We start from the raw sequence: 26,546 nt of genomic DNA, 5'->3' as shown, positions 1-26,546 counted from the left end.
TACAAGTCCCCTCCAAATATTGTAAATATGTGAAATCTACACTTTCCCTGTCTCTCCCCACAGCCTCTCAAATGTTTGTATCCCCCAGGATACGTCACCAGTTATAGGGTTAATGAGGAGCACTACTGACACTGCAGAAACAGAAACCAAGCAACCGAAAAAAATAGTGTTGGTAGTTACTTGTCACCGTCACGGCTGGTTGGGACAAAAACTCTCATTAACATGACAGAAATGCCCTTTATCACTATTGCGCCATTACTGGTTAGGGCTTGTGTAACAGTAAAATTCTGCCTTGTGCTGTAGTGTCACATACCTTGTCCTCTCCTTGTCCTTCAGTGTTGTATGCTATAAGATGCTCTTTAGCATCAAATGGGATGGTCTTGAAATCTCCTGCAGCTCCTGCGCCACCACAAAGGCAGAAGAGCAGAAGAAGAGGCACCACTGCAAACACAGACAACGCAGTTATCAGTGTTCATTCAGCACATCAGCTGAAATCACCTTTAAACATATCCACAACCTCACATAAGTATTATATGTAATACTTACATTTACTAATATGTATAGTTGTTAATTGAAGTGTTATTACTTAAAGAGTTTAAGTGAATAGTTTTGGATAAGAGTAGCCTTTAGTTTGACAGTGATGTAGTTGGAAAAAAAACGGTCCACTATTTAGACAACTATAAGTAACATTGCAACTACATGTCAACTTATTCTACTAACCCAAACCTAACAGTCTACTAATACTCTAATGAGATTTAGTTGACATGTAGTTGTGAAGTAAGACTGTAGTAGAGTGTCTAAAGTCCACTATTGATTTTTTTTTTTAAATCATAAACCCCAAAAAATCATAATAATTGATAATAAAACAATTGATAAACACGGAGAATGAATTTAATTAACCCATACTCAGAATTTTTCCTCTGCAAACACACACTGCAAACATGGACACACACACCAGGAACAGTGGGCGGCCATTTTTCTGTGGCGCCCAGGGAGCGATTGGGGGTTCAGCTCAAAGGGACCTCAGTCATTTCTTGCCGGTATTGAGACTCAAACCCTCAACTTTCGGGTTACCAGTCTGACTCTCTAACCATTAGGCCACGACTGCCCCTGCATGTTAGAGATCAGGAATGATGAGAACAAATTTGTGCTTGGTACGTTTTTCGTCTTCAAACCAAACGTCTCCAGCCGACAAAGTTTAAATACCGTCTGGCTAGCGTGTGTCAGTAGGCAGAGAGTAGACGGTCTTTTGGTGGCTGTTTGAACACATTCAACCACATGAGTGTTTACACTCCGAAAGCAATCCGGACAAATGTGTTTTTAACTAGTTGTTGAAAGTGGCCAAGCTCAAAATGTTTTAGTTTACACTTGTATTTGGTGTCGTTCACTCCCAAGTACGCAGGACAGCTTTCACATGACCAATTTTCCATGCAAACAGTGCTCTATTTCGAACGAAACTGTCCACGTGAAAGCAGTACAAATGCATTTCTAGGAAAACACACATTTTACTTTTAAATCATGGTGCAAACATTTCTATGTTGACAAACAGCACATCCTTACAGCAAGAGAGAGGTTCAATACTGCTACTCACACAAAAGGAGCAGAAGTCCCAGCAACATTAGAAAAACACCAGATACTCCAAATCTAATGACCGTTTTTTCTGGCAGGCAAACTTTAGATGCGTCACAAGTGCAGACGTCTATCCGAAGCATCTGAGCAGCACAGAACTTGCCCTGTTGGTCCCGCACATCCACAAACACATGGTACTCACCGGGCCATAGTGTTGTTTGAGATCTGAATATTGCTGTAGTTTCTGAAAATATGAGGTTAAACAAGAAGACATAAAGAAGATTCAGACATGATTCATGACTTGTTTTAAGGCAACCATTCAATACTAAAATAAGTAACTTTAGGTAACTAATAGGGGTGTGACGAGATCTTGCGAGACTAAAAATGTGACGAGATTTCTCATCGATGTGAAAAGCTGTCTCACGTCATATTGTCATGACGGAGTGTGAGGGTGAAGTTAGGATAGAATATGTGACCGGTACGTTTACAATACGCCTCCACAGTAGTTTTGCTTTTTATAGAAATAAAAACAACATCCAATACGAGTTGTTCCGAGTTGTACATGGTGCACAGCATTGATCACGTGACGAGAAGACCAACAGGACCGTGGCGGAGTATTCGTTGCGCAACAGAAGCATTAGACAAATGTCTATTTTAAAATGCATGTTCAGCACCACCCCCTATTCACAGAGTATGCACGATCATGAAATAGAAAGTGAAAGTAAACGCAAGTGCGAATTCAAGCGTGATTTCAATACGCCACCGCTGTTTGAAAGCGGCTCCCTGCGGCATGCGAATATCTCTCAAAATGAAAGCTATCTGTGTAGTTGTAACCATCTCTTAGCTCTGTATCATGCTTGAAGAAAAATTTGGTCTCTATTTGCACTTTGAATATTGAGAATATTGAGTACTTTGATTATGGTTGCAGTTATTATTTGCACTTGATCTATGATCAATTTGTGGCAAGGAGTTCAGTTAGGAGGTCAAAAGTTATAGAGGCTCATAAATCATGTGCAGTTCTAAGGTCTGAAGAGACAATCAAAAAAATAAAAGCCAGTCAATTGAGTTTGTGCAAAACCTTTTACAGTGTTTGAGTATTGTTGTCTTTTACTGCATATGACGGCAAATTCATACAAGTAGAACTGAAATGACATTCATTACAAGATGACGAGTTAAAACATTTCAAATGCTCCAGCAAACAATTTTCCTAGTCATGTATTTCATCATTGAGAATTTCTTAAAAATTAGATCTAAAAATCGTGTCACGTCTTGTGTTCTCGTGAACCCAATCTCGTGTCTCGACTCGTGAGATAAGTGTCTCGTCACAACCCTAGTAACTAATAGCTTAACTTAATTTATTTTACAGTCTCAAGCCCTATTCTGATGGGATCTTGGCTTAATGTGATAATTACCAGTGCTTCTCCAGGATTTTAACACTGTCCGAAATCAAGCATTTGAAACTTTTTCTGAGCAGTGCATTCTTGTGCTTGTAAAGAAAACAACCTCAGGCTGGGGCACTAGACTGCATCCAGTTATTCATTCACTAGTGTAACATGTTCATTGTGCTTTGCTTTTGTTGTGTGAACTTTTAGTTTGTAGTCTGTTCTGTTCTGTTCCTGTTTCTCTTCATTAGTCCTTGTCTTAGTCTTTGTGTTTCTGGTGTTCATTGTCAGGTCTTCTCCTTTCATCTGCGTGCCCAGGTCTGTTTTCATGTGTTTCTTGTGTTCTTTTGTTGTTGTTATTAATAAATAGACATTTAATCTGCATTTGGATTCCCCAGAGAGTTACAATCAGTTACTTATTGATGGTTTACAATCGAAGTGCAATGCTTACATTACACTTCCTTCATCTGCACCTACAGCATTATTCTCATGAAGGGGGTTGTATCTCGGCCATGGTTTTAAGCTTCATTCTTATTCACTGTACTGCAATTTCGATAAAACATTTGCGAATCCAGTGAGTCGAAGAGAACAAAATCGTCACTTTCTGATATCACTAAGAAAAATAGGAGAAGCCATTGCATATAATCATTTTCGAATATAATAAACTACTTGCGTCTCAGATCGCCATCGAAACGCAAAAAACAATAATAATAAGTTTATCGTATTTAAACGAGCACATGCATTTTTAATGCACATTTTTAGAATTGATGCACATCTTGGCGTTTCCACATTGCAAAAAATGCTTTTCTTATTTACTATTTTTGTCTTGTTTCCAGTCTTGTTTCCACACGATCATGATTACAGTGGCTGTGATTAATCTTGGAAAGCATGGTTAATAAAGTATTTTAAAATCTTAAAATGTACACACAAGACAATACGTTTCAGTCATAGTTTTCATTACCGTTGAGTAGGGATGGGCAAGAGTACTCGAGTACTTGAAACTGACGGCAATGATTGATCATGAAACCGATGATCACTCTGATTTAAAAAAAAATATATATCTTTGTCTATTTTTTGATTGGTTATTACAGCATTTTGGGCGACACCTGAGGTCTGATTGGTTAGCGTTAGACAGCATTCCTTGCAGACCCGCGAAATAAAGTGAACCTGGATTTGAAAGCGTGCACTGCAGTGATGCCTGGAATCACTGTGATCATGAAATACAGTTAAGTGCAAGATGAGCAGCGCCAATCTGTCACATACATAGCATTATTATGAGAACAAAATTGTAATAGAATGTTGTAAATTCTCTGTGCTTTAGTTCCCCGTCTATCTGTGCGCTGTTAAACGAAATCCACAACGAGAGTTACATCAGACTAGAGCAGGGGTTTCCAAAGTCGGTCCTGGAGGGCCACTGTCCTGCTGAGTTTAGCTCCAACTTGCCTCAATACACCTGCCTGGAAGTTTCTATGGCTGCTTCCGAAAACCTAGGCAACTGACTCGTTGTCTCGCTGTCTTATTAGACAATGGCTTGTAAGGCAGCGTTTGTGCATGAAGGCACCTCACAAAACTGATTTCGGACAGACTTCTAAGGCAGTGTAACCGTTTAATGATCTACAGCCAAATAGAGAGAGTTTTGGTGAGAACTAAACAAATATTGAATTACTACATTAGTAATTTCTCGCTAGAAATTACATTAGAACTGGAAAATGTAGGTAAAAAAATGTACATTTACACAAACTGACCAGCAAACGTAATTTTCAGACGCCATCTTTTTTCCCCAGCTCAACTGTCACAGAATGGAAAGCACAGGATTGTGGGATATCAAGGAGCAGGATTGGACACCCCTGGACTAGAGCATCAGACTAGGTCAAGTTCACGTGCACACTTTTCTGCAGATGCAAGTTTTAAGACTTTTCTGCAGATGCAAGTTGTAAGATTACTTTTATGTTGTCTATATCTGATTAATCTCATATAGGGTGCATTTGGTTGAGTTCATTAACCAGGTAGCAAAAGGTCTGCCGTTATATCGACTGGTGTTCATTCACTCTTCAGTTTCGGCTCAAATGCAATACCCGACATTATCGACTCTGGGTTATTTGTGATGGTTATATTATTTTTAGATTTTCTATTTCTTTTTCAAAATCAATGATGATATTAATAATGCGGCAATGTTATTTTGTTCTTATATTTTGTAACAGTAGACCTATGTTTTAGCCTATTCAAAGTTGTTTCTCATTGTGGATTCGAAAATGCGCAGTGATGTCTGTAATCACTTTGATCATGAAACAATCTGTCATATATAGCATTATAATGAGAACAAGATTGTAATAGAATGTTGTAAATTCTCTGCTCTAGTTGCCCGTGTATCAGCGTTGCGTTGTTGTTGCGCATTCAAAATGTGAGTTTCCCTTTCAAACCATAGACTGTAAAAACAATGCGCATTCGCGTGATTTTGGCCAGATGTAAATTTTAATAGGTGTAGACTTTATCAGATTAATCTAATATAGGATTTGTTTGGTTGAGTTTATTAACCCGCTAGCAAAGCTCTGCAGGGTGGTGTTTATTCAGTTTCAGCTCAAATGCAATCCCCGTATTATTGACTGGGTTATTTGAGACGGTCATTTTGTTTTTAGAGGTTTCTTTTTCAAAAACATTGATGCATCATAATCTAGCAGTTTTTTTTCTAGTCATATATTCATGTTTTCATAGACATGTTTTCATGTCACGTTTGTATTTATCAACAATAATTTAAAATACTGTCTCCATGACGAACATGCCCCGCTCCTACCGTTGAGATACTCGACACGCCATGACTCCTTCGTTCTTTTGGTGTCCACTTTGAAACCAAAGGGTGCTCCATTGGGGAAATGATCTTCGTCCACAGCCGTGACATAAACCACATGCTCTTCATAGCACAGTCTTTGAGACTGATGGATCAGCACAGGACAGTGGTCATTAAAGTCCTTTACTTGAATGGCAATGGTACCTGTAGCAGTTTTTGCTGGAGTTTCTGTAACAGAAGTTAAATATTCCTACCATGATTTGAAATGTAATTTAAATGTTTGCAACACATAAAACTAACTCTTTTTAATAATCTTTTTTTATATAAATGCTTTTAATAATAACCTTTGACAGTGCTAACTGTCTTACATATGTATCATAAAACTTACCATTGGTGATGCAGATTATCTGGGCATAATATGTGTGATTGACTAGAAACTTGGACTCGTAATCTGGAATTTTATTGAGTCTTATATCAGCTGTATTCTGATCTATAATTAGCCAGTTGTCAACATCTCGTCCTTTTGCATACCTAAAATGAATGAAATTAGTACTTTTATTACAACATCTGAACAAAACCACATTCTTGAGTATGTTGGACACTTTCACAAAATGTTTGTAGTCTCACCTGACGTTATTAGCAATTAATAGTGTGTCGCTGTCTGTTGCAGCGTAATTGGTTATGACTTTATTTAAAATAATACTGGTGCTTTCTTCAGATACGGTGATGACTTTGACCGTAGGTATGAAGCGGGGGCCCTCGGGCTGGTTGATCACATTGACTCGGATGGTGTACGTCTTGCCCTCTGTTATGACTACTGATGAGTGATACTGTGCCTTGTTAGAGACCGACACATGCAGAGTGATTTCCTTCAGCTCCTCAAAGTCCAGTTCCTTTAAAAGCAAACAAAGGGTGAAAAGCAGGAAATGGGGGATGCAAGAATGTAGGACACTTCCTGCTGAACATCTGAAGTATCAAACTGCTTCACATTTATTCCTGTTCCATGAGGTCCGCTTATAATGCTGATAAGATTTTTACATCAAAAGTAATCATAAATTAAAAACTAAATCGCCATTTTCTACCCTGTTTTTGACCCTCTGGTTTTGTGCAAGGGAAAACAAAGCCCTGTTTGTAAAGGCAAAACAGAGAAAATGACCGCTTTTTCAGTTTACCTTATTGAGAATCAGGATGCCTTCATTGGTCTTGTTGTCTGTGGTTATGGAAAAATAATTGGCCTCATTTCCAGACACGATTGTGAAGACAGCCAGCCAGTTTTCAGAATAGATGAGATCAGCATCAATTGCTTGAATTCTTGTCACTTCCACATTTTTAGTGTTTTCCTCAACCCTGCACTCATACTATAAAGCAAACAAAATGATTACACATATATTAAAGAATTAGGGTTAGTTCACACTAAAATTTTAAATTAAGTAGTCGTTTACTCACCCTAGTATTGTTCTAATGCAGTATGTCATTCTTTTTTTCTTTTCTTTTTTCGGACAACAAAAGCAGAATTAAAAAAAAATTCCCCCTTGCACTCTTTCATATAATGGAGGTGAATAGCAACCAGCATCAAGCTTTTTTTTAAAAAGATGAAAAGCATCCCAGAATGGTCCATTATGGTGAAAAACAAAACGTAAATGAATGCATTATTCAACGAAAATCCTGACCTTGGAAAGTACACAGATACTTTTTTGGGATTTCTAGATGTTGTATTTCACAATTTCTCACAAATTGTGTGCTTTTTCTGGGCGAGTCAGAGGGAAGTGTGGTGCTAAAAGAGTCTCATGAACAAGTGCCATGCATAGAAGACCAACGGTTAAGGATTATCAGGATTATTTTCGTTAAATAATACCTTCATTTTCTGTTTGTTGTTCACCAAACCTATACCCCCAGAACACGTGGAATATACAACACGTGTCGACTGGGATCATACTGTGATGCTTTTGTGTCTTTTTTAAAAAGCGCGATGCTGGTCGCTTTTTACTCTCATTATAAGGATGAGTGCGAGTGGGACATTTTTACAAATTATCCTTTTATGGTCCAAAAAAAAGAGTGGCATACAACAGCAGGGAGAGTAAATAAAGACTTAATTTTCATTTTAGGGTGAACAAAACATTTCATATCAATTAAATGCCCTGTCCTTTTAATGCTTGTGGCATGTAATATAAATATGTAATATAAAATATAAAATATAATACATGTGTTTTTACAAGCTCCCATTTGCATAAATGTATCCTCAACATCACATCATGAACTTAAGATATGTCATTTTAAGTCACTTGCTATATGTTGCAGTGGCTCTAGCTGGTCCTGAGATGCGGTGATACTACAAAAAGAAATCTTACAAAGTTGTTCTTCAAAGTAGGAATGTTGTCATTGACGTCGAGAATTGTGATGACAGCTGTCCCTGTCCCTGTCAGTCCATTTTTTAAATCTCCGTTCATATCGGTTCCTCTAATGGTCAACTTGTATGTGTCTTTTTTCTGTGATGAGAAAAGCACAAACTTCAGTCTCATGTGGATGAGAAATATCAGCAATACAATTAGGATTCATTTCAAAAGTTTTATTTAACTTTGATAAACTTTGCATTCAGAAAACTTCATTTCAAAACCTTTAGTTAAAGTCTGTGGTAAAAAACGGTCTAGAAAAGTAGAATAAATCAATGTTCTAGATGTCAGTCAATGGGAAATTTTTAATCTAACATTTCTTCAAAAATAAATTTGACTTGCATAAACACCCAAGGCTGAAATTAACTACAAAATCTGTTTTAAATGAGTCTTTATGTTAAGAGGTTCAAGCTAAATTAATTATAAATCGAAAACACAATATTTTAAACTCATGTTAGTGACTGTATACCTCTCTGTCTAGCGTGTTCTGCCTGACGCCTATCTGACCAGTCTGTGAATTAATGTAGAACATGCCAGTGTGACTCTCTTCAACAATGCTGTAGAAAATTACTGCATTTTCTCCTTCATCGTCGTCGGTTGCTGTGATTGTCATTACATACGTGCCTGAAAAATGACATGCAGAGAAGGGTAGAGATAGCACATCTTAAATACAAATACAAGTATTCAAAAGTGTTCAAACAACCTGTTAGAGCTGTTTTTGTATGTGGGAAATGTATTTTGCTTGTTTTTCTTTGTGTATATATTGGTGTATTGTATTTATTTGTGTTTTACTTATTTTAATACTTCAAATGAAACGAAAGAAAAATTTGAAATGTTGCCTTGGCAACTAGATTAAATAAAGGCAGCGGCTATTTGCATTAAGTGTAAATAGCTGTAGATGCTATTTACTAAGTGAAAATAGTGATATTCTATTTACACCATGTAAAAGTAGCAGTTCTTTACAATATGTGTGCATAGTAATTGCATGCAATTTATACTTTATTTTGACAGATACATACTATTTGCACTTCAGTATTGTTGTACATTAACAGGATGCAATAATACATAATAATACAAACATAGAGTATAAATTATTATATTTGTTAAAATTATTAAATGGATGCTGCCTTAATGGGACAATAAAATCACTCCCTACACCTACCCAATAAATTCTTTTATTATTATTAACCATTTCGTTAGGTACTTTATTTCCATTTTTAGAAAATGTTCTTACTTTTTATTAAAATGCCTTTCGATGTGATATGTGATGGGAAAAGGGAGAAGAGTGAGCTTGGCAAATAGCAGATTCGAACCCGAGTCGATCGCATCAAAACCTTGTTCCACGAGTTACACTTTACTGACTACACCACTGAAGATGTTGAATTAGGCATGTTTAGTTTGTTATCTTGTTTGGCCCCACCAGGCATTGTAGGCGGAGCTAGTGCAAATAGCACTTGCCAATGAGGCACGCTATTTGCACCTGGTGTAAATAGACACTCGGTTAAATAACATACATAGTTTAGTTTTTATGGTGTTGGTTTTAGTGAACGATAATAACCCTACTGTGAGGTAACAGCTCCTACACATCCTAAGCATATGAACAGGCCAGTATGCCACACCTCTGACCACTCTGTGTCCATGTGGTATGGAGACAGATTAGACTTAATTTATATTAAGTTAAATTAAGTTAATAATTCACACAAAAAACAAAATGCACACATGTGTAGGGAATTTCACATGCATGAAACCAAATTCACGAGCACAAAAAACAATTCACATGCGCAAATTAAAATGATACATTCATAAAATACATTTCACAAATGCAAAACACAATTCATAGATTTACAACTGTGCACAAAAACTTCAGAATTTTTAAAATGTACATGTTCATCCTGTAATGTGAATGTGCAAATTGTCATTCACGTGTGAATTGCCTTGGATTTGTGTGTGCGTGTTTTTGAGACTTTCCTGGCAGCGCTCTCCTCCCATGTGGACCAGTCGTATGCTTTAGCCAATCAGATTTAATCTTATTGATCGGCCAATCATAACCGGATGAGCACGGGCCCACCTGGGTGTTATGTCATCAGCGTTCGACCACAGTTAGAGATCATGGCTACGATCATGGCTAAGCAGCAGAGCTATGTGCAGGTTGATCGGTTCATTTCTGTGTTTACTAAAACTAAAATGTTAGAGATCAGTTGAAGTGATAGTTTATTAAATATTAACAGATTTAAGTAACTGCTGTGGTAATCAGATGTCCCATATGAAGAGGAAATGATGCTGGTTTTGTTGTATTTTAGCTGCAGATACAGAGCCCCTCAGACAGCTCTCTCTGTTACAATCACGCAAATGACTGCAAGCAATCATCTGGGTGGCCAATAGCTCCCACTTAGCACTAGCCTCATTGAGATAAATATAATAAAATATTTTTATGAGCACTCATTGTTTAGTGATGAAGATATTTAGCCATATAAGCAACAGTATACAGTGTTACATTATTATTACACACTTGTTGTTCCCCTGTATTTTTCATGATTACACACCTTTGGCGTGACATCTGGATAGCAGTCACAAACATCTAAATTCATGTTTCTTTATTCTCTTTTATACTTTGTATCTGTCTTAGTCTATTCACTACACATGTACTTTCATGTTCTGTGCTGTATTGTCATCTCAAGGTTTTTAATGACACGGGACAATGTTGTTTTACTTTGCCTGGCAATAAAGCAGTTTTTATGCTGATCAGACAAAGACATACTGATCATAGAGATGCAATTAACATCATGCAACTGAGATTACTCAGTAAACTATATTCAATTATTTTACCATCACTTAATCTCCTGCTTCTGGCTCTTCCTCTGTCTGCACCTCTTGTACTACGTGAGTGCTGACTGCTTTAAATATCAAACCAAAATCTGATGTGACAGAGAAAGGGCTAGTGATGACTAGATTGAACACATTTCATTTGTTAACTTTCACCTGATGTATTGCACTTAAATGTATCAATTGGCCATAAACATCTATCTACTTTAGAAGAAAAGAAAACACTGACTGGAACACTACCACTAACACTAACATCACTGACCAGCCATGCAATGACATTGTGCTTCCTGTACCCTGTGACTGAAGAACTTGTTACCCAGCTTCAAACTGTTAGTCAGCCAATCTCACAACTATAGAAGATGTATATATTTCTCTGTACTACATGTTGTGCTTCTTCATACTTGAAATTGTCAGTTCATCATTTAGTCACCCTCAAGTTGTTCCAAAGCAGATCTCGGCAGCCATTGACTACGATATTATGTTTCCCCCACTACGGTAGTCAATGGGGACTGAGATCTGCTTGGTTACAAACATTCTTCCAAATATCTTCCTTTGTGTTCAGCAGAACAAAGAAATTCAAACAGGTTTGGAACAATTTGAGGGTAACTAAATGGACAAAATGTTCATTTTTGGGTGAACTAGCCTATCTCTTTAATCATGGCCAAGTCATTTCATATAGGTTTTATTCCCAAAGGATTAATAAACTTTCACATTAATAAAACGTATACATCAATTTATGAATCTAAAAGCCTACATGTGTATGGTATGCATATGCATAATTATTTATGAAGTAAACATAAGAATCCATCTATACTTAAAATAAATGTTTATTTTCACACAGCAGTTAATAAACTATCGCTTCAACTGATCTCTAACATCTTAGTTTCAGTAAACACAAAAATGAACCGATCAACCTGCACATAGCTCTGCTGCTTAGCCATGATCTTAGCCATAATCTCTAACTGTGGTCGAATGCTGATGACGTAACACCTAGGTGGGCCCGCCCTCACGCGGTTATGATTGGCTGATTGATAAGATTAAATCTGATTGGCTAAAGCGTACGACTGATCCGGGTGGGAGGAGAGCGCTGCCAGGAAAGTCTCAAAAACACACACACACACACAAATCCAAGGCAATTCACACGTGAATGACGATTTGCACATTCACATTACAGGATGAACTTGTACATTTTAAACATTCTTAAGTTTTTGTGCACAGTTGTAAATCTACGAATTGTGTTTTGCATTTGTGAAATGTATTTTATGAATGTATAATTTTATTTTGCGCACGTTAATTGTTTTTTGTGCACATTAATTTTGTTTCATGCATGTGAAATTGGCTACACATGTGTGCATCTTGTTTTGTGCGTGAGTTAATAATGAGACTATTCTGCTTCCATAATGTGGTGCTATCAGCCAGTCAATGCGGTCATGGCATATTTTCCTGCAGGTCCAAAAAATGTGTCACATGGTATTTGCACCAAAAACAGAAGTTATATTAAAATTGTCCTGGTTCTTCCAAGCTTTCTAAAGGCGGTGAATTGTTGGGTCATTTTTGAAGTCCATAAAAGTGCATCTATCCATCATATAACTGCTCTACACGGCTCCGGTGAGTTAATAAAGGCCTTCTGAAGCGAAGTGGCGCGTTTGTGTAAGAAAAATATCCATATTTAAAACTTTATAGACTAAAACAAGAATGTCATATACACCTAGGATGACTTGAGGGTGAGTAAATCATGGGCTAATTTAAATTTTTGGGTGAACTAACCCTTTAACTTTACTAATGAATATCTGATTTTTACAGTTTTGTTTTTTTTATATTTGTGGATGATGGGTGAAGACAACTACAGAGATAAACAATCCAACATGAGAACATAAAGGATGAAGGGATATCTAAACAGGTAAAGAAATCCAACAAGAGAGAGAGTCTGTGAGTCTGAACATAGATGTATGGATGAGACCAGATGCAGATTATCTGATGGTAAGTGAAACAGTGGTACATGCAGTCCTTGATCGAGTTCAAACAAGAAACAGGTATAGCTGATTAAGAAAAAATAACACTTCTTCAGCTGTAGCTGGGTTAGTTTTTGTGTGCAAGAAAGACACTGGACTAAGACTAGGTCTTGGCTACCTTAAATAATAAATACCCCCTGCTGAGTACGAGTATGTGGTCATACCCTTTGGCCTCACTAACATCCCAGCAGACTCCTGGATAATGGCATTCTTGACATGTTTACTGCTATATATGTATACCTGGATGATTTTTTTAATCCAGCGCTGAATATATACATGTGAAAACAGTGCTACAGAATATCCTAGCAAACAATCCATTTGTATAGTTAGAGAAGTATGAATTTCATGTCTCTTCTGTTTTTTTATGTCATTTGAACAAGCGAAATGGCTATGCGCATCAATAAGGTCAAGGTAGTCTCTGGAATAGCCAATTATGAACAAATTTAAGAAGGTGCAACCATTAAGATGACAAGAATCTGGAGTTCATCAAAAAGGTTGAATCCTAAACATGCCAGGTAAAATATGTTTTTTACTTCAGATTTGTATCAAAGAATACAAAAGCCTGAGAGTATCCTACCAGAGGTAGGATATGTATTCTTCTCTAAGCTAAGTTTGCATGCACTCATTTTTTAATTACATCAAAATGAATCCAAATCAGAACTGAAGAAAGCCACTGTGATAATGTCACTAAAGCTACCGCAATTATAATTGTAATTTTTCAGTCCATAGGTCATTCACCCCTCCACAAGAAGGAGCCATCACCAGAATTCTAATTCCACTTCCTGTGTCACTGCACTTCCCGTTTGTAAGATATTTAAGATCCTGTTTGTTTCAGCAGCCACCTTTGTATATTGCCAGTTCACAGGCATACCAAGCATTTCTATGACTACTAGTTTGTCTCATGTGCATGACCCTTTTTTGATCCTTGTTTTTTGGTTTGATTGCTGTTGGACTGTTTATTTGGGTTTCTGCCTGGACACTGATTATGATTTCTTGTTCAATGTTTGGTTTGTTTGCCCTGGACTTGCTGATTTGTTTAATAAACTCCAGAAAATGGATTCTTAAACGCCTCCAGTAGTGGATCCCATGCAATGACACATCTAAAAAGAAATTAAGTTGCAATCAAATTCTTCCAGGTTGAATGAAGAGATTACAAACTTGTGATGTTAGCCAGACTGTCATTGTCAGGACTCAGGAGAGAGGAAAGTTACAGCATGGCTTCATGTGTTGAGGTCCTGCGCTCTGGGACAACATGAGGTCCCATGTGAACAGCAACCAGAAGAAGAAAGAGAGTGAGGATCACTGGGACAGTGCCCTTAAACTTCTGCAGAGGTCACACCTCTCGAATTAGAGCAATGAGAACAAGGATTATTTTGTGAGGAAGCATATTACCAATAAGGTTACATTATCTATTAGTTGTAACATAAGGCATGCATTAAATAGGATACAATACAAAAAGAAAATATACAAGTTTTGTCTGGAGAGAAGTCCGTTTTGTGGGCCTGTGTCTATCTTTCCTATGGCCTGAGCTGTTGCATGTGGTCACCTTCCACATTTTTCTTATGTCGTAAATCCTGTCTTATCTCGCTGGCATGCCTTTGCTGCTATGGTAACCAGGGGCCTGTTCTGCCCTTTGGGGGGTTGTCATAAACATCTTGGCACATAGTTTTGTTGATGGTAAAGGGGGTTTGCTGGATTATTCATTAAATATAAATGAATAATTGTGTGTCTGATTGGTCCAGCCATTACTTTCCATGCAGCAAAGACCGTTGTAAAGTCTGCAGATGATATGGCACTCCACTGGCCTCAAGAAGCGCACTAACGACTGACACTAGAGTCTGGGGTCTTTAGCCTCCTTGTTAGAGCACCCGCCTCCCATGCCGGAGACCACGGTTCAAATCCTGCTCGGAGCGGGTTGAGTAGGACTGGTTACATTTGGTGCCATTGACCTGGATGGGATTGAGGATTAGGGGGGTGAGTGTAACTACCGTAGGCCAGTTAGAGTTGTGTGTGTAAACCTCACTCCCCTGATCTCAAGAGGCACTCTAGCGACTAACACTAGAGTCTGGGGTCTTTAGCCTCCTTGTTAGAGCGCCCGCCTCCCACACTCTTTGTATTTGTCAGATTTCAATCATTTAAATCCCCCAATCAGAGGCTTTTTCTGTTAAAAGAACACATATTCAATCCGGTGTTTTACTTAAACTTTACAATCTGACAAACATTTGCACGGGAGCTCTCTCTCTCTCTCTCTCACGCAGATGATCTGTGATCTCTGTGTGTCAATACTAAAGTCTTTTTTTTTTTTTTGCTGTTGTTTTAATAGAACAACTTTAAAGTAATGTGGAATTTCACTGTTTTAAATGTTTAGCGAAGTTTCTTATTTTTCCATTAGGCCTATATGATAAATAGCCTATAATAAATCATTAAACTAGATGAGGTTAAACAAACCATGCGTCGACATTCTCTTGATTTGTGTTTATAGGTGAAAGTGCAACAATTCTGATGAAATGATAAAATACATTTTTCAAATGACAACAATCGTGATTATAAGTTTGAGCAAAATAATCAGGATTATCAATGCAGCATGATGAAAACTAGACTAAAATGCTCAGACATTTAGTTGACTAAAACTTGAGTAAACAAAAACAGGACTAAGACTAAATAAAAAAATAGCTGACGAAACGAACACAACCTCACAGATAGGTTACTTTAAGTTTGCTTGGGGAGTGGAGTTATCCAAATCAGATCAACTGGTCACAGGGGTTCCTCAGGGTTCAGCTCTTGGACCCCTCCTCTTCTCCATAGAAACTAAAACACTGAGACCCATCATGCAGGCACATGGTTTGTCCTACCATTGCTATGCTGATGACGCACAGCTTTTCATTTCAACCAGGTAGTCCTATTATAGCTCAGACTGCCTAGTGGACATCTCATCTCATCATATGTGATCTCATCTCATCATATGTGCATTATCACCTCTGTGATTACATTCACTTTCAATAATTCACATCTTACATATAATGGTGACGATAACCTTGTGGGCAGTGCGCAGACACATAGAGTTCGAGTCTCAGATATTTTTGTCCGATTCTCAATAAAGGAAACCTAACCTAGCCTAACCCCAATCGCCAAAGTGAATGGCTGCCCATTGCTCAGGGCATGCAGTATGTGTGTGTGAGTGTGTGTGTGTATTCACTACTCACTGCTCCTAATGAGTGTGCACTAACTTGAATGGTTTAAATGCAGAGGACAAATTCCAAGTATGGGTTGCTCTTCGGATCACTTCACATCATATCAGCACATCACAGGCATGCTTTATTGTTTGCATTGGCTTCCTGTTCAGTCACGTACTGTTTTTAAAACTCTCACACTAACATACAAAGCTATGCATGGCATAGCCTCTTCTCATATCTGTGACTTAGTCACCCTGTACACACATTCTAGTTCCCTTCATTATGCTGTTTGTCAGCAGCCTTCTTGTAGATTAAAATCTATGGGGGAGAGAGCTTTCTCTGTCGCTGCACCCAGGTTATGGAAAGTACTTCCTCTTACTGTTAGAAATGCTCCCAAATTAGTCAGTTTCAAGAAGTTGTTCAAAAGCCAACTTTTTAAAATCGCTTACATAGAAAATTATGATTAGTGTTGATTTGTTTTATTGTAATGATTTGCATTTTGGCTCCGGTATGGTACAAAATCTAAATACCGAAGTACCGATATTAAATCGATACCATACAGGGTCTGAATTTTGGCACGGGTATTGCGCATAATTTTACTCATTCTCACAGGTTTTGCATTTATAAAGCGGGAAATTACCGCAAATGTTTATTAGTAAATTAATCAACACAGATTATCACATCACATCATCATTTGAAAACTTTCTTGTGAGAAGTAATTTCAGCATGTCTCCATTCTCTATCTCTCAAAATGAGCAAATTGCTTCAAAAGAAGAGACACGCACCTACACTATAAAAGAAATCTGCATGCTCCGATTCAACACTTTCGCTTTCGTTTCGGGACAGCTGACAGAAATCACTTGCCCACGTCTTATTAAACCTTGCCAATTTGAACATGCAAGCAATTTTTTAGCACTTCATAATGCATGCCATTTGAGCTCTTTGAGAGCTCTTTCTTTGCGCTCATACCAACAACGCACACACAAGCCGCCTGTTGAGAGCTTGCACGTTCCAAATTAAGTTGTCTTTTCCTCAAAGTCAAATACACACAAAATTCTTATCTAAAATGTCCATCTTTAGGTTATGTCTTACGTGAATGTAAATAGTGCAATAGTATGCGTCATGGCATATGTTATAGTATATCGGATAAGTAACAGCAGCACATGCTGCTGTCTGTCACTAAATACCTTTTGTAACTTATGCTGCCTTCACGTGCTATCGGAAATTTCCTAATTCCCACTTTAGAAGTCGTGATTACGAGCTTGTTGCATTCAAGTGCTTAGTTGTCGGAGTGAACAGGAATCATGGTGGACACCAGGTTATTCTTGCCTATTTATTGGAAAAAACTTATTAAAACCATCATCATTTGTAGTCTCCCATGCACTGACAACCTAAACATTCCAGATAGTCCGCTTTCTGCTGATTCTGTAATTTCAGTCAAATGCAGGCTATTTTCGCTGTGTACCAAACATACAATACACTTCATATGATTACTCTTACATGTAAATATATACTACATTAATGTCAAGACCAGACAACCAAGCTGTTTTGGAAAAAAAAAACAATAAAACCACACCTGCCACAGCAGTAGTTCTCTCCGCCACCATGTTTAAAGCTTATGACACGCCCATCTCGGGAATTGGGGTATCAAAATTATTTCCGAACTTCCCAGTGGTAAACACGACATCAGAGGGCGTTCATGTACAATTTTTACCTAGGAAACTCGTATTTACGATAATTCCGATAGCACGTGAAGGCAGCATTAAATTGCAAGGATATACCTGTTTAATGTAGGCCTATAAATAGTGAAGACTATCCAGTGTTATTTTATATTTGATTACTTTATCCAATTTTTGTAGCATATCTGAACCAGAATACTATACTGTTTCCTAAATTTAAGTGTGAATATTATGAGATCTAAACGTCATTTGTTGAAACGAACGCTGATTATTTTGTGGTATTTAAACGATACAATCTTATGTAGCCAATGTGTTAAAAGAAAATGTCTAAATCAGATTGTTTGAATGATGCACTCACCTGTCAATCTCTTAAAGGATTAGTTCACTTCAAAATGATTCATTTTGAAGTGAGCTAATCCTTTAATGTCTTGTACAAGTCAGGATGGGCAAGTGACAGATGCTTGGCAAGGTTTGATGGTCCTTCATCAGTTTTATAAGCAAAGTAATTCCAAATTTCACTTCTACTCCTCTCTTAATTAATTAGTTTTGGGCGTGTTAAGTGAGATTCAACTGCTTTATCCATTTTGTTCCCCTATGTTGTCACATTTGCCGGTTTTGCGTTAGTTTGGATAGCGCACTGCCACCTAGCAGTGAACTTCGGAACAGCAGCATATATCAAAATCATGATATCTACTTTTTGAAATTAAGTATATAGACTTGGTTGGCGGGAACGCCCACAAAACGTCATATCCGCCATATGCCATGGAGGAAAACAAGCCATTAGAATGAATGCACGTAGACCTTGTTAGACGATTTATCTTTACTCTTTGTTATGATTACGATTTATTTTTACTTGATGCAGTCCCAAAAAGTTACCATGTGGTGTTCTGCACCTCTAGTAAGTTAAAAAACCCTGATCTGAAGTTTTATACTGTCAAATAAACAGATGGAGCCGTTTGTCAATTCAGAAAGCCTGCAATACGTCCATTACAATTAAACATTTGCACTACATGATGCTGGTATTATTGTAAAGATTAAAAAAAGAGATTTCATTAATTGCAATGGCAAAAGTTTGTTGAACAAAACCCCAATAAAGTCATACTTGTCATGGGACTCAATTTATATTTAAAGCAGTTTTTCACAATGAGTGATCACATACCCACATAAAGCGTGTGGTTATTAATGTACAAAACATTCAAAAGTCTTCTTTATTTCATGATGGGAAGGGCTGGGCTCATGCTTGTGCTTCAAGCTGATAGTCACATCATATGTACGACACTTGTACATTTTCTCGTCAAAAGGCATGCTGCTCCCACAAATATTACACAACATAATAGCAAAGCTACTTTATAAATCACCCAGTCTTTTGATGAAGACGGTTGCTATAAAAAAGTAAATAGAAAAACTTTGCTATTGTCAGTAATTTTAATAATATTGTGACACTGACACGTCAAATCCAAATATCAATTTTATAGCACAAGACACGTTTTATGATCATTTTAAAATGTAAATGTATGCAATACATACTTTTAATCCATTAAATTCAGGAAGACTGAATTAACGTCTTCATCGAAAGACTTTTGAATTATGAAGTAGGCATGTCATACCTATATGGGGGTCGGCAGAGCAGCATGTTTTTTGATGAGAAAATGACACCTCTGGCCATTGATTCCGTTGGGTCGTTTATCAGTCACAGATACTGTACGGACGACTGGGTTAACCCCATGCATTTACATTGTGGGGGAATGGACTGTTTTCCACCACGTCGACTCCACCCCCATGCCACGCCCCAGCTATGACACGACTCAGACCAAGTCTATACTGGTATTTTCCCAGTGCTGGTATACCGCGCATTCCTAGCGCAGCACGTTACAATATTTAGTACTGATTGGTTAATCGCTGTTATTTATAGTTTCTTAAAAATAAGAATTTTTAAATTTAATTTACATTGTAAGTTTTACATAATAAACAACAATGTTAATCAAATGGGGATGGTTATTTTGCAGACATTTTGTCAGTGAAAATGTAATATTCGAATGAATTCAGAAAAATCAGCTGTATAACACTAATTAGATGAGTTTCATGAATGATCCCAATACCTGTTTCGCTCCGCTCATAAACAGATCCAGTTGTGAAGTTAAACACAGGAACACAGTCGTTCACATCCTCCACCTCGATTCTTAAATCAATATCCTTCTCAGCATTACTCCCATTCAGATACTTGGCCACCCCTCGAAGCTGGAAGACAGGAAATCACCAAACATTTCAACATGTTCAAACTAGTTTATGGTGGCATAAAATTTAAGTTGTGGAATTGGATATATTCTCACCATCTATTTGCCAACTTAACTTTTATCATCAGTCATTCACTGCTTTCAGTAGAAATTCTAAAGAAATTCATTTATATTTCCCCACCCTCACACGGTCATAATCTTCTTCTGATAACACCCTTCCCTGTTCTCCAAAACTGCATTCAACGAGAACTATGGAAAACAAATGGCCCGAAACACCCCTTCAGCTAAACACAACTGGAATATGATAAGCGGTCCTGATAGAAAGAATAAACCAGGTTGTGCTAAAAATACCAGAATATCATAAAACCGTCCTTTTCAGCTAACCCAATCAGAACACCTCTCAGTAAATGCTGTTATCTGCTCGGTCAAGCACAAACTCTCTCTTTCCCTTCACATTAGCTAGCTGCACTCTCCTCAAACTATGATAAGCAAGTCATTTGTCGCCTAGTGATTATCATGTTCATGTATGCTGTGTAAATCAACTTTAACTCATGGCTTAAGCCCAAAGTATACTTGGTTTTTATTTTGCTAGTGTATGCGTACAGTCGAACAAGTCGCCTTTCTAAAGTATACTCCATTCGTTGGCATGCGCTATCAAGTGGAGACTATTTTCCTTTGATTCCTTGTCTTTGTGCGATCACAACCACCGTTTGTGACATTTTCTAAGCCCACCAGTTTGAATTGGTTCTAAATGTTATTCAAAATCATTATTTTCACCCCCAAAAAAATTTCAAATTCATGATCCTCGTAATCTTGAATCAGAATAACTCCCTCTTGCAGCGACATCTCTTCTCTTTTCTGATGACGAGTGCGGGACAACCTGTCACTCTCATGAGATCCACCAATAGCAAACCACAACCATCCTATCAACTCCCCACGGACAAAATCAAGCCCCTTTGTTCTTGTTCCAGAAGTTGTCCAGCCCGCAAAGTACTGCGCAAGTAAAATTAATGTACAGAGTAACCTTCGGTAATTATAGTGTACCTATAAAGTATGTACGTGTAAGTATAGTATATGGGAACGATATGTAAAGTTTGGAGAATAAAGGGGTTACAACCAGGGGGAATTATTCTATTATTATGATAGGCAACACTCTTACGTTTGGAGCAATTTCACTGCGTACATTTTTGTAATAATAGTTTACAAATACATAAAGGCTTTTTAAAAATTACGGGGTACATATCTGTGCATTTATACAGTACGTTTTTTGTTAACAAAAGTGCACTGATTAAGTTTGTTCTTCCGTGTTTTAAGGCAAGTAAAACTCAAACTATTGCACCTTTTTTTAAACACTGTGGAAATACTCTTGTTCCATGTATTTACAGGGTAAGTACAATAAAATACATACACAATCTGATATCACTGACTCGTAAACCTTTATTTGAAAAATAACTTAATTCAAAACTGATTTATTAATTTAAAACTTTTTTTAAAAATAAACTTTTTATTTCAAATACTAAAGTCCTGACAGAAGGTAGCACATTTTGTTAGGGCTGGGTATCGAGTTCGATACTTTTTCGAGTTCGATACTGTCCACCAACTTAATTGTCTTAATACCATTGAGTATCGTAAAAGGTCTTGTCGTTGGATAGCAAATTTCGATACCTAAGGGGTTAATCTCATCAACATTCATTCAGCATGTTTGGCTGTGGCTGGAAAAAACACTAGTTTACACCGGTTATGGGTCACAAGTCAATGCTTCTGCTCCAACCCACATAGATGTGAAAGATGTAGAAAAGATCAAAGCGTGGCTACATTTTACCAGGCTCAATGCCAACAGCCTGCGATGCAATATTTGGGACAAAATCATTGCTGCCGAAACCGGCAACACAACAAACCTGAAGCACTTGACAGTGCACATAATAACTTAAATTTAAGAGCAGAAAGAGACGTTTTCGACTTTAAGAAGAACTGGACCACATCACATAAATTAACCGAAATTCAGAATAAGGCCCTATAGAAAGCTTGAAATGTTTACTGAACAAACCAATTCTAATCGAAATTGTGTAATCTAATTAATTGTGTGATCCAAAGGAAAGGTGCATTTCCCTCTATAGGTGCGCGTGCATGTTCACTACTGCAGAAATGGCGAATCAGCATTGTCAACTTCATCTTTGCAGCCAAAACGGATTCAGAAAAGCAAGCGTAAGATTGTTGCTTATCATAATAGCAGAATAAGTTCCCCTTAGTTCTAAAATACTCAGGGGATTCAGATATGGCGCTGACATCTCGAGTCTGCAGTAGTGAGTGCGAAGTTGAGCCGAGATATCAAGGTCCTGCCCACACTCACGCATAATCAACAACTTTTTGTGAAATAAACAGTTATGGAAATGTAGAGATTAAAGTTAAAGCTCCAATCCGCACCTGAAGTTTTCCGAAAAATGTCGAATAGTGCCTCAGTGACTACATCGCTCAGAGAAGCTGTCAATCTCAGCTGTCAATCATAACGCCACACCCCTGTTTATATAGCATCAATAACTAACTAAAACCAAACTTATTTACCACACTTGAACTAACATCAGCGTGATAAAAACCTAAAATGTCAGAAACCATCTTTAGAAAGTGTAATTTGATTGTTTAGTTTGTCTAAGTCCCATTACATTTCATGGAGAGGGCGGGCTTTATGACCTATACTGCATTCAGACACCTGGGGGAGATCGAGACACTTTGGCTTCAGTTTTCAGGACTCCTGTGGCACACTTGGTTGTTACCCCTTTGTTCCCCCAATTTTACATATCGTTCCCTTAGACCTACATGTACGTATTTTATAACCAAAAAGTTATACAGTAAATTTGTTTTACTCACGCAGTACTTTGCGGGCTGTAATCTAAAGCGATACCAAAAGACTATTGCAACTTCTGATTCATTTAAACGTAAACTTGAGTATGAGTAATCTTGTCATTTAGGCAGAATGCATGACATTGAAGCTCTCCTGTGAAATGTTGCTGCTAGCTGCTATCTTTCATACTGAGTCATAAGATTAGTCTGGAAAGGACAGACGCCCATGCGATAAACCTTTATAGTCATGCATGAAAGATGAAAGGGCTGCTTACGTAATAAACGGGAGTGTGCTCTCTGTCTAACAATCCATTGAGCTGGACCCAGCCGTTCTCAGGTTTAACAGTGAACAGGTGGATGGGTGGCCGGTCAGCGCCTGATCCAGTCAGCGAATATCGTAATTGTGTCCTGGTCTCCTCGTCTGAACGGATCTGAAATCAAATCCATTTCATTCTTTAATACAGGTTTAAAAAAAAAACAGCATCTGTTAAATGAAAATGTCAGTAGTCACACATACACAACACTACCATGCAGTTTTTTTTTCTCATCCTAATACTAGTTAATGGTAATTCATTGCAGAACATTTAGAAAAGTGATTTTACAAATCACCTCATTATTTCCAGTTGGTCTATTTAATTAAAAAATCCTGAAGTGTTTATTCCCCCAAAAAATACTCACTGCAAAAAATGCTATTTTGGTAACACTTTACAATAAAGTTGTATTAGTTAACATAAGTTAATGCATTAGTTAACATGGACTAACCATGAACAAGACCTCTGTTCAGCATAACGTTAGTTAATAAAAATCCAGCTGTTCATGGTTTGTTCATGTTAGTTCACAGTGCATTAACTAATGTTAACATGATTTTAATAATGCATTAGTAAATGTTGAAATTAGCATTAACAAAGATAAATAAATGCTTTATAAGTGCAGTTCTTTATTAGTTTATGTTAACTAATGAACCTTATTGTAAAGTGTTACCGATATGATAAAGTGAGTTTTTGCTTAAAACAAGCAAATTTATCTGCCAATGAAGTAAGAAAAATGATCTTGTTTCTGGATTAAGATTATCTTTTATCCCATTGGCAGATCATTTTGCTTGTTTTAACATCATTTTTATTTATTTTACTCCAGAAAACAAGAAAAAAAAAATCTCGTCATTTTACTTATCTAGTAAAATCATCTTGTTTTAAGAATTTGTAGATATTTGGACTATTTCTATTATTAGATATTCTGGAAACAAGTTAAATAAATAAATAAATAAATAAATAAATAAATAAATAAATAAATAAATAAATAAATAAATAAGAAAAGCATTTTTTGCAGCTGCAGAGAAACACAAAAAAAACAAAAAAAAACAATGAAGATTTTACTTTGGCTATGTATTCCTGTTTCGTATAATCCTTATTTTCCTTCAGTTTGCGGGGTGGGATAATCCATTCTCTCTTCTGTCTGATTTTCTTCTGTTGTCCTCCAGATGCTGACGTGTTCAGTATCTACACAAACACAAAAGCACATCTATTTTTTACAAACCACACTGGAGAAGCTTTTAGGAGTAAAACAGATGTAAGAATCCAAAACACATGCAATTACATAATACTTTCACACTTTTTCATAATCTGACAGAATTACAAAAATGATGTTCACAATAATATTCTGCTCAGAAGTTGATTACCATGATTCTTTCCTCCTACATATCACATGTCTCACATTTCAACTCGTACTCCTCACTAATCCTACACATCATCCAACACTGTAAAGCAAAAGTATAGCCTACTAACTTTTGGGAGGGAACATTTTTTTAATAGAGGCTACATTGTTTAGGATGATGGGAATAAATCCACAACTATGGGACGGCTGAATGTGAAAGTAGCAAAACAATGTGTAACAAGAAGAAGAAACTAGTGTTAATGAAGTTTGTTAGTTTTAATAAAAATCATAAAGTGCCAAAGTTGAAGGTTCACCAACTTACATGCAAGAAAAAACTATCATAATTCTAACTGCCCATTGTGCCCAACTTTTGTTTTGACTTCCTCAAACTCTGTAAATCCCATCCTGAGTAAGATTATGCTTTCTTCCTCTGGAAATCTGCTAAATTTAACCAATAATTTCTATCTCCTTAAAAACAGTGACATATAGCCTACATGTAGCCTATATATTTCAATATATTAATATTTATTTCCTATGCCACAGTTCATTAGTAAGAAACTCATAATCCCCTCGCTGACTATCACACATCTGTGTAAGAATGACCACCAGAGAGAACAAACACACACACACACACACACACACACACACACGCACACAGTTGTGAAGGTTAACAGAAAACAGCCGTTTACGCACGTAGCCTAAGTCATATAAAATAATCATCTTACACAGAACAGATTGATGAAAGTGTTTGAAGAGTGTTTAGAAAAGAATCAAAATGAAACTTTCAGGATACAGACAGAAGATTTAAGATTATATTCATGTTAAAATAAACACTGGAAACTTTTGGATCTTTTCGCTCACCGCTAGACTCAGCAACACCATAAACAGTGAGATCCCGCAGAGCTTCGCCATTATCCGCCCGCCGCTCTTGCCTCTCCTGCCGTTACTCGAGGAACTTTGACACGGACTGAGGGACTTAACGGTCAGCTGGGGGCGGAGCTTCTGCAGCGCACTGAAGAATGCGGGGTATGCGCGAGGCAAGCGCAACAGCCAGTCAACCGTCACACCCAATGTAAGGACATAACGTAATCGTTGAAAACCATTCTCAATGAACAATCAGATCATCTTCAAAACATCTGTGGGAATTCTGTGGAATTACTCTTCTGTAAACTCCTCCTACAGAAGAGTAATTCCACGGAATTCCCAGATAATATGCTATCGGTGTCCTGATATGTTTGCAGTACCATATAACTTATAGCTAAATCGTGTGTTCAGACTTTTTCCTTAAAACAGTAGTTCTAATAAAAAACAGGGGTTGTCATATTTTTTAATGTCCCAAAATGTGTTCCAAACAAATATAAAGTCAGAATTGTGAAATGTAAAGTCAGAATTGTGAGATTTGTATATAGCCTACTTCCATATAGCCCCAACTCAAAGAATAACTCTGTCCTGATTCCTAGTTTGTATTTCTAAGTTAGCATAGGCTACACTACAAATTGAAAACGACAATTTAATAGCCATATAATAAAATGAAACTTTTGGCTATATGAGAATAATTTTATGAGAAATAAAAAAACACTAGTTTACACTGGTTATGACCAGAGACGTGGCTCGCACGTGAGTCAAGTGTTGAATAAATACACAATATAGTATGAATGAACACTGTGAAAGTGTTAACCACTCCATAATAATAATAAAACAAATAGCCGTTTATTTCTTTTAAATTGTAGCACACACAAAAGGAAGTCAAGCAACTCATTTGTGTCTCTTTTTGGCCATGGATGATTGGAAATGAAGGGTTTGCAAGTATGTGGGTGTGTGAGGACAAGAGTCACTGCTACAGTGTGAATAAATGGCATTTAGCAGAACAACTGGGTGTGATTTTTATGGAACAAGGTTCATTTTTTTAAAGGAAAGAAGAGCATTTCCATCTTTCATACTCAATAAAGGTTCTGCAATGGCACCTGTGGTTCCATTAAATCCATGGAACCTTTCCATTCCACAAAAGGTT

General features: G+C 37.2%; 1 protein-coding gene across 2 annotated transcripts in view; it reads right to left on the bottom strand.

The window, feature by feature from the left end:
• The window catches only part of dsg2l (desmoglein 2 like), a 38,836-nt gene extending 13,167 nt beyond the window's left edge, over positions 1 to 25,669 (bottom strand). Inside the window, exons 1-12 of one of the 2 annotated variants that reach the window (XM_079819527.1) lie at positions 25,397 to 25,669; positions 24,259 to 24,381; positions 23,161 to 23,316; positions 19,913 to 20,051; positions 8,596 to 8,750; positions 8,085 to 8,222; positions 6,909 to 7,094; positions 6,364 to 6,629; positions 6,125 to 6,267; positions 5,743 to 5,964; positions 1,592 to 1,813; positions 314 to 441 (exon numbers count right to left, since the gene is read on the bottom strand). In XM_079819527.1, coding sequence (XP_079675653.1) covers positions 314 to 441; positions 1,592 to 1,813; positions 5,743 to 5,964; positions 6,125 to 6,267; positions 6,364 to 6,629; positions 6,909 to 7,094; positions 8,085 to 8,222; positions 8,596 to 8,750; positions 19,913 to 20,051; positions 23,161 to 23,316; positions 24,259 to 24,381; positions 25,397 to 25,447 — 1,929 coding nt within the window. In that variant the 5' untranslated portion in view covers positions 25,448 to 25,669. The remainder of the gene's footprint in view (positions 1 to 313; positions 442 to 1,591; positions 1,814 to 5,742; positions 5,965 to 6,124; positions 6,268 to 6,363; positions 6,630 to 6,908; positions 7,095 to 8,084; positions 8,223 to 8,595; positions 8,751 to 19,912; positions 20,052 to 23,160; positions 23,317 to 24,258; positions 24,382 to 25,396) is intronic. The other variant, XM_079819528.1, reaches the window with a different exon arrangement.
• Between the last annotated feature and the right edge of the window lie 877 nt (positions 25,670 to 26,546).

The sequence above is a fragment of the Gobio gobio genome, assembly GCF_949357685.1.
Source record: "Gobio gobio genome assembly, chromosome: 6".
NCBI classification, from domain to species: Eukaryota; Metazoa; Chordata; class Actinopteri; order Cypriniformes; family Gobionidae; genus Gobio; species Gobio gobio.
The sequence above is the reverse complement of the archived record's forward strand: the minus strand, read 5'-3'. Positions and strand labels throughout refer to the sequence as shown.